This window comes from Maniola jurtina, chromosome 16 (assembly GCF_905333055.1).
Source record: "Maniola jurtina chromosome 16, ilManJurt1.1, whole genome shotgun sequence".
NCBI lineage: Eukaryota > Metazoa > Arthropoda > Insecta > Lepidoptera > Nymphalidae > Maniola > Maniola jurtina.
Window position 1 is genome coordinate 4,777,137 of NC_060044.1, and position 15,565 is coordinate 4,792,701.

Consider the following 15,565-nt stretch of genomic DNA (forward strand, 5'->3'; position numbering starts at 1 on the left):
TTGCGATAATATTTCGGTGGTTTCCCATATCATTCCTCATACGACTCGACTAAGGTCTCATTTACAGAACAAAATATGTATTCCCAACACAATTCCCAAGTATCTGTTCACACGTAAAAAGCGTTGACGTGTGAACAGATACTTACTTGGGAATACATTTGTTCCATTTGGACGCTTTTTAACGGACGTTAAAAAAGCTCTCGTGTAAATAAGGTCTAATAAAACGAGATTTAGGTTAGGTTTTACAGTTGTTATCCGTTGTTAGTGGTAAGCATAACCGGGACCGATGGCTTAACGTGCTCTCCGAAGCATGAAAGAAACGAAACGGCCAACGTTGGTGATCCATCCAGTTACCGACTTGGGTGAACGTTGCTTACGAGTACCTAACAATTGCAATCAATTGATATGCGTTGTCACAACTAGGCCACACGCCCCTAATACTATTAATATACCTACCTACTTAAATCAAGAAAACTCGTATTTTTAAATGAGCTTTTATTACGTTTTATACGTTTGTTCTAAAAAGTAATTAGGTAATAAGTAACATATTTTCTTAAATAACAGGTGAAATGATGCTACCTGAAAATAAGACAAAAATTGAAGTTATTTTTTGTCAAACTCAACATGAAAGTATAAAAAGATACAAAAGGGATACCGTAAGTCAGATAACCATAACTTACCTAGTAAAACTCTTGATAAAATTGATCTCAAGATCGACCGCAAGGAAATTGGCGCACATTTTCAATGGGATCTTACTGTGTCATCCGATTTTGTGCTTCTGTCTGAAATTTCAAAATCTCTTTATTAATGGCTTACTTATTCTGAAAAGAAATATCATTCCTTCATTGTTCTTATTGTTTTTACTGCCAAGGATAAGATAAACTTATTTCCCAGACTTCATGTGCATGACCCCTATTAAATTCTTAAAATCCTTTAGTGGGTGGACTACGCGTGCACCCACCGGCATCTCCCACCAGTAGGTGCAAGGAGAATTCGTATTTACCCGTACACTGAGATGCGTTAGGGGTTTTTAAAAATATAATATATGTATACAATAGCCAGCAAAGCAGGTCACCTGGTGTTAAGTGATTACCGCCGCCGATGAAAATTTGCAGCACCAGAGGTACCGCCGATGCGTTGCCGGCCTTTCAATATTAAGTTGGTCCGCCACTTGAATAACCTAGTTGTAATCTAGAAGAAACACCCTCGAATCAAAAGTAATCAGTAGGAATCAAATCTAAAATAGACCAGACCTCTATAGAACTGCAACTGGGACGAGATTCCAAGCTGATAACCATTAGGTATAATTGTTCACTTTTTGTCTCCAAATCTTTTCTCGATAGCTGATTTCATCACTGGATTTTGCTGAAAAGTATTATCGGACCGTTATGAAAAATTCAACTTTAATGTACCTATGTAGGAATAAAATTTAAAATACATACCCCAGGGCAGGCTTGATTGCTACATTTCGTATTTTTAGCTTCGTCTGCACATTTACCCGTCTGTAAAAAAAGGTATAATTAGAAGATAAAATTGTATCGTTACGTGAAATTCGTAGCGACCGATAAAAATGTGATGCGGAGTTCGCACACGGACGCAGGCTTTTACAAAGGGCGCCGAGCGCCGCTTGCTTTTCTTTACTGGCTTCCTTGGCTGACTTCAATTTAGTACCTATGTTATATAGATTAAAACAACTGACTTTGATAATAATTATGATGATGATGATGATGAATGAGTTCAGAAGTCAACGAAATTGCGGGTAGCTCTGCAAAATTAGAAAAGCCGACACAAATTAACTTACGGTCGGGCAAACTTCGTCAGGAGGAATGCACGACGCTCTTTTTCTCGGCGGTCGACATGGCGGGTTATGGAAGCATCGGGATGGGTGATTGCAAGGTGCCCCAGCTCGCGAAGGCCAGTAACACGGCATCAGATATGGGAAGCAGTTGGAGGGTGGGATACATTGGGGAAGGTGGTGGCAGGAGCGACAGGCCATTGGCTGAAAATGAAGATCGATTTCCAAACATTTAAAGAGAGAGATATTTTATTTAATTGTTTCAATCAAGATTTTAAGCATCAGTTCAGATTGTAAGGCCAGAATGCCAGAATACTAACTTTTTGCAAAATACAGCTAGATCTTGGAGTAAGTTCATTCTGAAAAACAATTATTGTTTAATCATTTACAGTATGGGTTTCGTTATAAAATATACCATTATATTTCTACATACAAAACGTTACTTACAGGAGATGGATCAAATTTTGGTTTCCTTTTAAATGTGATCTGTAACAGTAAAAGAAGTTACAGGGTAGAAGGTAAAGATTGTAGATTGTGGAACATGTAAAGCCAGTATATTTAAAGCCTGAAACAAAATTATTGTACGTGGCTGACGGACGCGACTGATAGCCGCGACTTATAGGAATCTTGATGACACATACATAGTAAACTGAACTGTACTAACTATCGGACGTAAATCGCGGACCTAACCCAAGCCCTCGAGAGATATAAGCCTCGACGTCCGAGAGATATCTCGCAAGCCGCGTGCCAAACGACCTGTCAGTCGCGGGTAGTCCTGATTCTTTCACGTACTAATTGATTTTGAATATAATTGTATTACCTTCATGCCATAACAAGTTGTGCAATCAATCCTACACTTTGAGGGTAAACATGATTCCTGAAAAATATACACCAATGAGAATATTATTCATTGAAATCGATTAAACAAATTGAAGTAAGTAAAAATAAAAATGTCTATCGTATAAGTAGTTATTGAAAACAAGTATGCTTATTCATTTTTAGGTGAACACATTCATATTTCGTACCTTACAAACACATTTGCCTCGTGGGCATTGAGTGCACTGAAAATATAGAGATTAATAGAGACAAAGAAATTAAAGAAAAATATAAAGATTTGAATCAAAGTGTTTGAGTGATTTTGATTCGACATAATGTTCTCTTGACTTTTTACTTACAAGTGATGGGCACGGCGGATCCTTCTGAAAGAAAAAAAAAATGTTTCTCTGGAAAATCATTCCATTTTTACTTGAATATGTAACACTAAAAATATATTGAATGAAGTTAAATACAATATTAGTGGTGACAAAAAAAATAACTCGCAAACATAACTCATCTCAATAGATACGTACAATTTCAACTGTACAGAATACTTACACTTGGTGTTCCACATTTGCCTGCACAAATAAGGCAACATGGATCAATGCAGCAACTTCGACATCCGGAGCACTGAAAAATAATTAATATTAAAAAGGGTTTTAGCATCTCTAAGGTATGATTTTTCTAGATTATTTATCAGTAAGTAGGTACCTTTAGAGACGCTGGTAGATCCGTGTTACTCTGAAATAAAATAAAAGAGTTAAAGGTTCCGAAAGAAATTGCAACGATAAAACATTGTAGTTAAGAAGAGTTCCAGACCTTGTGTTTACAGCAACTTCTACCACAGCATATCTGAACTATCGGATTCTGTGGAAACACTGGCTTATCATCTTCTTTGCGTATTTTCTTTGACACCTTTTTATCCACGATGGCAATATTTGACAATCCAAACATATTGTGCTCTCGATCGAGCCTTAGTATTGTGGATAAACATTTGTCACCGAAACTTTCATGAGTGTCCATCATATCTTCGGATTTTCTACTACCGATTGAAGTCATCGAGCTGTCTGGTGTTAAATATGGTGAACTGAAAAGAAACAGTGATTTCTAAATCACCAGAGAGATTGTGGAGATGTGTCCATTCATTTTTAAGTTCGCGAGTGATTCTTTAATCCTGTTTTTCAAGATTTTACTAAGTAGGTTGGATCGCTTAGTTTTTATCTCGCTTTCTTTATTTTCGCTACATCATCGTTTCAACTGATGAACGTCAAGTCCTGGGTATGGATTTTGCAACAGTCACCACACGCTCATATTATGCTGCTAGTATCTAGAGCTCTTTAGTTTAGTGTAGTTGTTTTAGTGTAGCGACTAAACACTACTTACGTTTATTTTCATAATAACAATCTAGTTTATTTACTGTACCTACCATATAGTATTTTAGCAAGGTCTTCTCTCTTTGGCACCTGTTACTTTGGCACCTGTCAACGCGTTAACATTTCTGGAAGAGCATTTGGGTCACTCAAAACTCGAACAATATTCTAATTAGAAAGGATAGATTTGATATAGTAACTACCTAGAATCTGGAGAATCCGTACGTCCTTCGGTTAGCCACTTCATTTTAGTTAGCGTTAGTTTCTTTGGGTTTACATAATGATTAGAATCTTCTGTGTCTGATTCATTATTTTCATTTACCGGCTAAAATCAATGCACTATTTGTTTATAACTCTAAAAAAGTACTCATCAAAGTATGATAGGTATGGTATAGCTTTATACAATTAACATTATCTGGCATTAAATCAGCAAATCAACTCATCACGCTTACTTTATCCTTTGTTTGAACTGTTTCCTGTCCAGCGACATCACGATCATGTTTATGTGACTCGACAAGCTCATGAAGGGCTTTTGATCTTTCCACTTGAATTGGCTGTTCTTGAATAATCTAGGAACAAAAATTGGGTTTTGAAATAAACAAATAATTAATTAACTTGTCTTTAACGATAGTCATTACATATTTTATCTAGAATTACGTATTTTTTTTAAAAGAATATTAGCCATGTTAAATGACTAATATTCCACTTTCCTCTTCAGCTAAGCGTCAGGCTTGTGCTAGGAGTAGGTACGACAATAGTGCAACGGGCGGGGTTTGAACCGTCGACCTTTCAGTTTTCAGTCCACTGCTTTACCGGTTGAGCTATTGAGGCTCTAATTAGTATTGCTGTGTCTACTTTTAATTTACAACTGAAGAAAAACTAGAGTACTTATTAGAATTTCCGTTACATACTTCATCAGCATTCTCATGTATAATATGAAACGATGTTCGTAATAGTCCTCGGTCTGTCGAGCTCACTCCGTTGCTAGCAAAGGATGGTTTTACTTCATTGACCAGGCATACATAAGTGAAGAACACATTCTGGTCTGATGCGCTGCGCGTCAGTTTCATATCAGATATCCGATGGTCCGTGTACTGTTTTTGATGTTGATTGCACAATACCATATCGCCCCTTTAAGAGTTCTTTGGTTTTGATTTGAATTTAATTTTGATTTATAGCCATCGTGGTGATATTAACGGTGGTAATGTAATTTGAATTAAAATACGAAAATTTATGTTTCCTTCTCCATGATTGCAAATGTTGGAAAGTCTATTTGACAAATTATTTCAGTTCTTTTTTCTTCTTTAACAACTCAGTTGATCAAAAGTAAAATGAGTTTTTATATCATATATTTTTTTTTTTACCTATAATGAGTACTTATGAAAATACTTAAAAAACAAAATAGATACTCGTTCTCTTCCATTGGTTAAATTCTGTGGTCTAATTTTGTCCAGCGTTAAACAGAATACCTAGATAGGTATTTTAGTAAAAATTAAATTAATTAGGTAAGTACAGTTATGTACAGTTTTACAAATCCTCATCTATTATTTGTGATGAAAGTATTATACGCACATTTAATAGAATTAGGAAGTCATTACGGTCATGAGCGTTAAATAGCGTCATGGTTTGAATAGATACAACTGTGATGCGGATATGTCACTTTTCTGGACAACCAATTTTAGAAATTAAGCTGCAAGTACCTCATTGTAGCTTAATTATCTCCACTACTGACGTTGATGGTCCTTCGAACCGGATTTTTGTTGGATCTTGATTCTTGCTTGCTAGAGTCATAAATTATTGCACCACTACTCATATCATAAAGGAAAAAATGTGATTATTTGTTTGTTTGTTCTTCAATCACGTCGCGATGGAGCAACAGATTGGCATGATTTTTTGAATGAGTAACTATAGCTAAAGCCTTGAAGAATGATATACTCTTGTACTACTCTTACTACTTTTGGTCCTAGAATATCATAGAATTCCCAAGGGATTTTTAAGAACTAAATCCATGCGGCTGAAGTAGCGGACATCAGCTAGTAAATAAAGCTGTAGTAGATAGTAAATTGCAGGAGATAATAAGTAGGTAGTATTCATAAAATTTGAATACAAAATTATGGTAATTAAACAGGTTAAATATTATAAATAGAAATAAATGTAGACCGATGAGAAAATTCGCCATCCTGGATGATTCATAAAGTTATAAACAGTATTTTACGGTCTGAAGGTTGCAACTTGAGACCTAATTTATACAAATAATGTGTATATAATATTATGTGTAGTATGTATAGTAAGTCTGATACATAATATCCATACGATAAGTAGCTGATAAAATATAAAACGGACCCGGTTGAGCTATAAAAAGATTCAGAAAAACATCTCGAAAGATTGTCGAAAACAAAATTAAATAAGCTTGCGATTGACTCTGATCACACCAAACATTTAGGTATCAGCGATTGTCTTTGTTAGGTATCTATACAGGGTGTTTGGTAATAAGTATATAAAGACAACACGTACCCATGCTACTTTTATCTGATAAATTCAATGCTGAAGTAAAATGACGAAATAAAATTATAAAAATTTCCATACAAAATTTATAAAAAAAAATATGTCAAAGTTTTCATGACCCTAACGTGCCCTAACTCACTGAGATCGTTGGCCATCTTTACATAGGCCAAGGCCAACGATCTCAGTGAGTTAGGGCACGTTAGGGCCATGAAAACTTGGACATAAAAAAAAATTGTATGGAAATTTTTATAATTTTATTTCGTCATTTTACTTCAGCATTGTATTTATCAGATCAAAGTAGCATGGGTACGTGTTGTCATTATATACTAATTACTAAGCACCCTGTATAGGTAGGTGATGTAGTCAAGGTAGAGCTTGCCTGCAAGGGGCCTGTTCAAGATATTTAATAGCTGAAGAGTGTAGGTACAGATAGGTGTGAGAACCCAATCAGTAATGGAATACAAAATAATATGATCAACCCATCGCCGGACTACTACTGAGCACGGATTTCTTTTCTTCTTATTCTTCTCAGAATAAGAAGACTTCACACACCTTTCAAAACATATAAAAAAAAATCTGAGGCTGCAAGCTGTTCACAATATTTTCCTTCACCGTTAAAGCAAGTGATATTGAATTGCTTAAAACGCACATAACTCTGAAAAGTTAGGGGTGCGTGCCGGAATCGAACCTTCTGAAATCGGAATAGAAGGCCGACATCCTAACCACAAGGCTTTCACCGCTTTTTACCAAATAATTATATTATTCCCAATAAATTCTTCCCAGCGAAGTACTAACAGACTGGCCAGTGTCCAGTGACCCAGTGTGAATGACACCAGTTCGCGCAAAAAGCTTTTAACAAAGGAACAACATATAAAAAACTGATTTTCACTGGAGATTAGCGGCTACGGTCCAGTCGCCGTGAATTCTCTTCAAATTTTTTATGGACTGACAATTTCGGTGTGAATTAAAACATGTTATTATATTATTAGCGCCTAGTGCGAACGAAACTAGGAGCAACAATGTTCTCTTTTGTTACTAATAGATTGAAAAATAGGATGTTGTTTAGTACATTCACGTTGAATAAGACTTTTGCGGTCTTCTTATGAATAAAATGACTCCTTCGTTTTAGCGTACATATTACCTAGTTTTAAATTAATAAGTAATTCTAACTATTGAAAGAAGTCTCCCCATATTCACTATTAATAACGCCCTATGAAACAGGTAATCAAATCTTTAGCCCTTAGACGCTTTAATGGGAAGGCTTACTAGGTTGGTAAGAATAAGACTGTTTATGAATAATAGAGAAAGAACCTAGAGACTAGATCACAAGGTAAAGGAAAAGCAACTCTAATAACTTGTGATATTTAAATCGCATAAAATTGATGTGCGTTTAAATTGATGTGCATGATGTTACTAAATAGTAGGTAATACTCGCTTATTAAGTTGAAGCGAACGTGCATAGCGGTGAATCACAGACCGTCAGGGATAGAAAACAATTTGTAACGCATTTTTCCATCATTTTTTTCAAAGCACAAATTAATTACTTACTTCATCAGCGTTATGAATATTGTAGAATTAGTAATTAGTCAGAATACCAAATATTATATCCACAAATTCGACAACTCTTTGTTTGGGACTTCGGATGCCGATGTATCTTAATCCTGTTTTATATGGTTTTAAATTTGATACCCTTGAAGCGGATGGTTTATATATAAAGTATATAGATATTTTAGTGAAGTTATTTAACGCACAGTGGAAGGGCGTCTATTGATTGGATACAGGCGATGCTTAAATTAAATTCTATTCATATTTAGATACTCGTAGATGATAAAATTGTTGAGCATCCCTGAAGCCCGTCGGTCGAAACGGAGGCTTCGTAGCGTGTTATTTCTGTTTTGATCATGGTGTGGATCTATAATGACAGACATACAAACAATAAAGAATATTTTTTCCAATAATAATATGCAAAAGTCGTTGAAGAAAAATTAGCGCGGAAGCTCCCAAAGCTTGGAATTTAAATTTTATGTAACTTTTTTATGGTGAATTATGTTAAGTGAATAGTGATTTGTAAAAAGTGAAAATGACTATATTTCACGCATTGTTTGGTGTGTTAATATTTAGACTGTCAGTTGACGCCCAATTTGGAAGTAAGTCACCTAAAGAAGCATTCGTAGGTTCGTTGGTTAGATCTTTCCGTTTGAACCTAATTGATCTCTGATTCAAACCATAGAACTACCAATGGTATTTTGTGAATAACGGCAATTTTGTAGCGTCGTTAGTTAACAGTGACTTAAGTAACTAGCTAGTTTTCATGCTTAACAAGCAGACTCGCAGTTTAAGTGAGAGTATGTTTATCTATTTTATAAACTGAATCTTCGTAGTCAAATGCTCTAATTCTTACGGGTCTAAATGTGATGGGGAAAATTCAGAAATGAATTAAACTTAGAAGCAGAAATTCGCTTTTAAATCAAAAGGTTACCTACATATGAGCAAAAACACGCAGATTTTGACTTTGTGTTAAGTATACCTACTGATTATTTAGATTTTTTTCGAAGAGATAGCCAAGATTATCTACTAGATATACATAGATATAATTATTTTTGTTTCTAGCGTACATATTTGCTGTTTACACGATCTGTGGGCAAATTCATGGGCATTCCTATGTTACTGAGAAATAAAATTGAACTTAATATAACCTCGATGCAGTTACGATAATGTCTATTGTACAGTATTTCATGGTTATTTAAAATTACTTGTAGGTATAATCGCTCATGCAATATTGATGCTCTATCATTTGCCGATTTTGTACTAAAACCTACCTATTCTTTCGGACTTCATATTATGTGCCGTTATTGATTTAAACTGTTCACATTTCAGCTGTGTCTATAAGTGTCGATATGAGTCCAAGGGCTGAAAACATGACTTTTAATGTAAGTATTAGTTGTATAGATATATTATTGTCTCTATAAGTAACACATACTTAAGGTTATTAATTTTTTCCCGCTCCTTTTCCATGCATGGGGGCACCCCTGAAAAATAAAATTTAATTGAATTTCTAATTCAATATTCGGTTTTCGGTCAATGTCCTACACCATACAGACTTGTTTGTAACTCATTTCGTCTTCGAGCTAGAGACATGATAGACAGACAGGTCACTGCAGAAGTGTGTTTGTATATCTGTCTGTCTGCCTGTCTGCTAGCTTTTCACGGCCCAACAGTTTAATCGATTTTGATGAAATTCGGTACCTGTGAGCTTACATCCCGGGGAAGGATATAGGCTGCTTTTTATCCCAGAAAATTAAAGATTTCCCACGGGATTCTTAAAGGCCAATCTGCTTAACCGATTTACATGAAATTTGGTACAGAAGTAGCTTGCATCCCGCAAACTGAAATAACTATAACTTTTTATCCCGGAAAATTAAAGAGGTTTATTTACATTATAAGAGTGGAGGAAATTAAATTCCCACGGGATTTCTAATAAATTTATAATTCATGCAGACGAAGTCGCGGGCATCATGTATTTTTTTATATTTCAGAGCCGATGTCCAGCCAATATGTCCTGTGTGCCCATAAGTGAATGCCCATTGTTAGAAGATTTAATGGATTTCGCTTGCTTTTCATCTGACAGGTAAGTTTTTGCTATTCAAGAATAACCTGTTTGATCATCATGATCATGATCAACTCATCGCCGGCTCACTACTGAGGACTGGTCTCCTATCAGAAGGGGAAGTATTTGGCCTTATTCCACCATGCTGGCCAAGTGTGGATTGGCAGACTTCACACCTTTGAGAACATTATGGAGAACTCTCAGGCATGCAGGTTTCCTCACGACGTTTTCCTTCACAGTTGAAGAGTAATGTTTGATTGCTTGAAATGCACATGATTCCGAAAAGTTGGGCTTGCCTGGGATCGAACCGGCGATCCCCCGAAAAGGAGGCCGATTCTTAACCACTAGGTTATCACCTAGTGGTTCACCTTCAAAATAACCTGTTAATTGCTCTTATTATATTATATTACCATAAATTTATTTGTGTCTAAGTCAATATGAAAAAAAAAATGAAAAAAAAAATCTAGTTAACCAAATACAACTTGTGCAATTTTTTTTCACTGTCCGTACATTAGGTAATCCTGTGTCGTGGGTACCTTTTTTTTTTAAAAAAGAATATTAGTCATTTTTTAATCATGACTAACATTCCTATTTCTCCTCCAACTCCTTTTTTGTACCTAAGCGTAAAGCTTGTGTTAGGAGTGGGTACGACAATAGTGCAACGGGTGGGATTTGAACCGCTGACCTTTCGGATTTCAGTCCGCTCCTATAAACGTTGAGCTATTGAGGCTATAAGATTTTTATTTGTCTTCTAAGGTATTTCCACCGCCTAAATTCGCTCACTTGCGGCAACTACAACAATGAAGACTATGTGTGTTGTCCGTCATGTGAATGCGGACGGGTGTACCCGCCGGGAACAGAGTCGTGTGGCAAAAGCATGGTCCAGGGGATCGACTACAAAGGCATCGGCGCTCATCCTTGGGTAGCTCGAATAGGATTTACAAGTAAGCTATCTATATCAAAGCAATCTATAATCCCACTGTATTTCATCAGCGTCAACTTATACACGTCCACTGCTGGGCATAGATCTCTCGTATTATTATGTAATAACTGATGCCCGTGACTTCGTTCGCGTGGATATTATAACTCTTTGATTTTCCGGGATAAAAAGTAGCCTTTGTGTTAATCCTGGGAATAATCTACATATTTCAACTTTAAATTTCAGCCAAATTTGTCCAGTAGTTTTTGCGTGAAAAAGTTACAAATATACGCACATACATACACACATAGGCTTTTGTCTTTATATAATACTAGCCGATGCCCGCGACTTCGCCCGCGTGGATTTAGGTTTTTCGAAATCCCGTGGGAACTCTTTCATTTTACGTGATAAAAAGTAGCCTATGTGCGAATCTAGGATATTATCTATCTCCATTCCGAATTTCAGCCAAATCTGTCGAGTAGTTTTCGCGTGAAGGAGTAACAAACATTCTTGTACACATACAACACAAACCTTCGCCTTTATAATATTAGTGTGATTAGTGTGATTTATTTTATTTAGAGCTTGTGTAACACAAATATTACTGAAAAGTCAATCAATCCTCAGATAACTTAGCAGAATATTGCAGGTTGTTTAGTAGGTAGGTTACTTTTTTCGTAAATTAAAAAGAATTACAATTCTCAGATAAAGAGACCGGCAATGTGCGATTTGCCTGCAGCGGATCGATTATAGCCAAACGGGTTGTATTGACAGCCGCTCATTGTGCTTTGGCTAAACCGGAAGGATACAAGTTGTAAGTATTTACTTTAGCATCTGAAAACAATCTCTATTGTTTCTGACCTGTGCAAAATTACTTATGCTTACTGACTTTAGTTAAAAACAGAATTTTCTTTTGAAATTTAAGTCATTAAACCGAAGATTGTTGCGATTTTTCCCGCATTGGTTTCCGCCATTGATTTTCCCTTTAATTTCTAAACTAAACAGCTCAATAATTTGACAGATTTTTTTTAATAAAAGGTGAACGGACCTACCTATATCTAACTCTTGAGTTGAAAAAAAACTTTGTTTACATTGTAAAAATATCAGAGAAGGTTACCTGGGTATAAGTATAGGTACACTTCTTTTGATAATAGTTAATACATAATTGCATGAAATTAAAAGAAGAATAATATGTCGATTATTTTAATTACGTTCCTTTGTCCATAAGATCAACGGTTGTGATCGGTGAATGGGATATAAGCCGCAGTCCGGATTGCAATGAGTTCTTCTGCGCGCCCGCCACCCAAGCGATCAAGGTGGAAAGTGTCTCCGTCCATCCAGGATATGAGCAGAAGATATTTAGACACGACATAGCCATGATCATACTAAAGGACGATATCAAATATTCTGGTAAATATACAGGCAACGTTTCTGATAGTTTCTAAGATAGAAAGCTCATAGTCACTCAGCGAGAAATGGACAGAACTATGCTTGGAGTTGTTCTACGAGATCAAACCAGAAAGAAGTAAGGTAATCCGATCCATAGGAGAACCAGAGTAATGACTGGCAAATGGCGATGGGTCTAACGGTTAACGACTATGATGATGATGTTTTGATGAGGTTCAGTTCAGTTATGTCAGCTTTCAAGAATTGAAAATAATGTTGTGTATTTAGATATGAAAATTTTACTGTTTATAAGAAGCGAGTCAAATGAATCAATAAACTTTATAATGTACTTTATGGGACATAATATCTTCCATTAATATTTCATATTCATATTCATTCATACTACCTATTCATAGATAAATAACCTAAGTTCAAAATTAGTAAAATTAAATAGCAATTGGATAATAGGTGAATTTCAATTATGTTTAAGTTGAAACGTTTTATAGACTACCGACAGGTAGTGGCGTTCAGTCCATTAACTTTTTTAGCCCAGACAGCTATTTATAATTGAATTTATCTATTCAATGTATCTACCTACCTGTAATTTGCGATGGATCGTGTTCCGCAGTGTCCTTGGCCAAGGTTAGTTATTACTCATGATCACATCAGATCTTGTCACTAATAGTGGTTGCCTTTATTTCAGTGACAGCCGCGCCGATCTGTTTGAACGATAAGCCGGAAATTGTGATCAACGAACGCGCTTCGCTGGTTGGCTGGGGAAAACTATCGGGACAAAATAACTTGGTACTTTTAAATATTTACCTAGTTACCTACTATCTTTTTTAGGGTTCGGTACCTCAAAAGTAAACACGGGTCCCTTAATAGGATCACTCTGTCTGTCCGTCTGTCGTGTCTGTCAAGATAAGGTAAGTAGGTACTTCCCGTTGACCTAGAATCATGAAAGGTAGGTAGATCTTATAAGAATAAGTAAAGGAAAAAATTAAAAGACCGTGAATTTTACCGAGGTACATCACAAAAAAAAAAAAAACAAAATGTGTTCATGAACTAATAATAATTAGGCAGCATTTTCAATTTTCAAAGTAAGATACCAAGTGGGGTATCATAATATGAAAGAGTTCTACCTTTACATTCTAAAACAGATTTTTATTTATTTGTATTTAGACAGTTTAGACCTGGCTACCGGAAATTTTGAGTTTTTCATTTTTTTGTCCAGGCAGTTGTGTCTCATAATTTTAGCTTTAGTTATGTAATAGGTACAACTTAATAAGAGTTCCGGATCTTCGTCTCCAAACTATTTTTTCAATTAGTTACGAATTAACTAAACGTTTAATAATGGCGTATTCTGATAACAAATAAATTGTATATGGCTAGTATGATTCATAGTAGTTTTGTCAGAAATACAATTATCCCTAGGTTGGGCGACAGCAACAATTGGAACTCCCGCTGGTTTCTCTGGAGACTTGTGAACGCATTTTCGGGGAGTCAGTCCCTATTCACGAGGGCCAGCTATGTGCGGGCGGTGAAGAAGGGAAGGACGCCTGTTCTGGATTCGGCGGAGCTCCTCTAACACTTCAAAGAGATGGACAGTATACTCAGGTACCTAAATAGAATCATTCGTTTACGTATTTATAGGTAACTAGAAGATGCCCGCGGCTTCGCCCGCGTGGATTTCGGTTTTTTAAAATCCCGTGGGAACTCTTTGATTTTCCGGGATAAAAAGTAGCCTATGTGCTAATCCAGGATATTATCTATCTCCATTCCAAATTTCAGCCAAATCCGTCCAGTAGTTATTGCGTGAAAGAGTAACAAACATACACACACACACACACACACACACACACACACACACACACACACACACACACACACACACACACACACACACAAACTTTCGCCTTTATAATATTAGTGTGATTAGAAGATCAGTGATGTTTTATAATTATTTTGGTCCTACAAAAATTGGTCTTTCATTTTACCCAATGGAGACCTTCTAGTCTAATTATGTGTTTGGAGTGAGAGACATCATATTTGTGTGCATTTTTGTCAAAGCCTACTTGACGTCGTTTTACAAAACGACGTACACGTCAAAGCAGGTTTTAGATACATATATGTATTAGATTATTGAGGTTATAACATGTAGGTACCTAGGCCACTAGAAGGCACAGCAGTCGTAGGTGTTATAGGTACAATTTTTAATTCTTCAAATGAAATTACTATTTTTTTAACCGTTCCGGGTTTTCAGTGTATCTACTTAATATTCTTCAAAAGATGCCGTATTGAAGCTACTTTTAATTAGTATTCGTTATAACTTGCCTACCGTTTAATTTAGACGTTTCGGCAGCAGCATCAGGTTTCGAATTGTATGTACATATGTATGTTTGTATGTATGTTGTATGAATGTAGATTGTCTTTGCAAGTCATAGATATGTTTGCAAGAATACAAGCTGTAACTAGAACACCATACGTATATTAACTTCACTAACTTTACCGTTTTCTTGCAGATTGGTATAGTATCCTTTGGATCCGAGAACTGTGGGACTGAAGGAGTCCCCAGCGTGTATACAAACATCGCTCACTACCACAAATGGATAGTGGATAACTTGCCATCGTGATTTGTAATTGATAAAATAAGAAAATGTGCAATTTTAATTTAATAAAGGATAAAATTAAAAGGTTTTATGTAATTATTCTAAGAAGGAAAAAAGGTTTGCTATCGTTACCTACAAAACTTCAGGCAAAACTGCTACTCCAACTAGCTACCCCTAGATTCGTGCGGGAGCAATTTACTTACGAAAAAAATGAGAAGTGTTTTGAGGTATTCTTCTCATACAAAAAGACTTATCCGGTAGATTTTTCAAAAAAAATATTTCATACAAACCTTGTCCTGATACTCACGAACAAAACAAAAAAAATAGCCGAATCGGTCGAGCCGTTCTCAAGTGATGATCTTTGCATCAATTGGTTTTAATATATATACAGATAAGGCTCAAAGCACAGTGCTTCACAATAAAAGACGTAGTATTTCTTAAATTTTCTCCCCTTCCTAGACAACCGCGCGTACTTTTACGGGATAGTGGTACCTACCTACTGTACAAGTTAAAGTTCAGTTTACTTTTTTTTTACCTACAGAACATAAGCCATGTAATTAT

General features: G+C 35.8%; 2 protein-coding genes across 7 annotated transcripts; one reads left to right on the plus strand and one right to left on the minus strand.

Moving 5' to 3' along the window:
• Positions 1-486: 486 nt before the first annotated feature.
• On the minus strand, positions 487-5,271 carry LOC123873092. Of its 5 annotated transcripts, none has more exons than XM_045917797.1 (16): positions 4,893-5,271; positions 4,434-4,550; positions 4,185-4,306; positions 3,431-3,698; positions 3,323-3,352; positions 3,170-3,241; positions 2,971-2,991; positions 2,821-2,856; positions 2,616-2,672; positions 2,243-2,281; positions 2,116-2,154; positions 1,802-1,999; positions 1,443-1,502; positions 1,254-1,365; positions 681-782; positions 487-579 (listed from the first exon to the last, which is right to left on the minus strand). In XM_045917797.1, exons 1-14 carry the CDS (start codon positions 5,103-5,105, stop codon positions 1,312-1,314), a joined length of 1,326 nt encoding a protein of 441 aa, XP_045773753.1. In that variant the 5' UTR covers positions 5,106-5,271; the 3' UTR covers positions 487-579; positions 681-782; positions 1,254-1,311. The 5 variants fall into 5 exon arrangements, with proteins under 5 accessions (XP_045773753.1, XP_045773751.1, XP_045773755.1 ...); XM_045917795.1 differs by having other exon boundaries at positions 2,971-2,994; XM_045917799.1 differs by lacking the exon at positions 2,821-2,856.
• A 3,062-nt stretch (positions 5,272-8,333) lies between these two features.
• Positions 8,334-15,090, plus strand: LOC123873095 (CLIP domain-containing serine protease 14D-like). Of its 2 annotated transcripts, none has more exons than XM_045917802.1 (9): positions 8,334-8,633; positions 9,364-9,416; positions 10,023-10,114; positions 10,850-11,037; positions 11,715-11,823; positions 12,238-12,419; positions 13,099-13,199; positions 13,830-14,012; positions 14,918-15,090. In XM_045917802.1, exons 1-9 carry the CDS (start codon positions 8,567-8,569, stop codon positions 15,026-15,028), a joined length of 1,086 nt encoding a protein of 361 aa, XP_045773758.1. In that variant the 5' UTR covers positions 8,334-8,566; the 3' UTR covers positions 15,029-15,090. The 2 variants fall into 2 exon arrangements, with proteins under 2 accessions (XP_045773758.1, XP_045773759.1); XM_045917803.1 differs by having other exon boundaries at positions 13,842-14,012.
• The last annotated feature ends 475 nt before the right edge of the window (positions 15,091-15,565 follow it).

Bases quoted from the DNA above. Each gene is read 5' to 3' on its own strand.
- LOC123873095 (XM_045917802.1), top strand. From the start codon at position 8,567: ATGACTATATTTCACGCATTGTTTGGTGTGTTAATATTTAGACTGTCA. The intron at 8,634-9,363 runs GTAAGTCACCTA...TTCACATTTCAG, and splicing joins AGTTGACGCCCAATTTGGAA to CTGTGTCTATAAGTGTCGAT. The intron at 12,420-13,098 runs GTAAATATACAG...CCTTTATTTCAG, and splicing joins GGACGATATCAAATATTCTG to TGACAGCCGCGCCGATCTGT.
- LOC123873092 (XM_045917795.1), bottom strand. From the start codon at position 5,105: ATGGTATTGTGCAATCAACATCAAAAACAGTACACGGACCATCGGATA. The intron at 2,857-2,970 runs GTAAGTAAAAAG...CTATATTTTCAG, and splicing joins ATCCGCCGTGCCCATCACTT to TGCACTCAATGCCCACGAGG. The intron at 2,282-2,615 runs GTAATACAATTA...TTACTGTTACAG, and splicing joins CAACTTGTTATGGCATGAAG to ATCACATTTAAAAGGAAACC.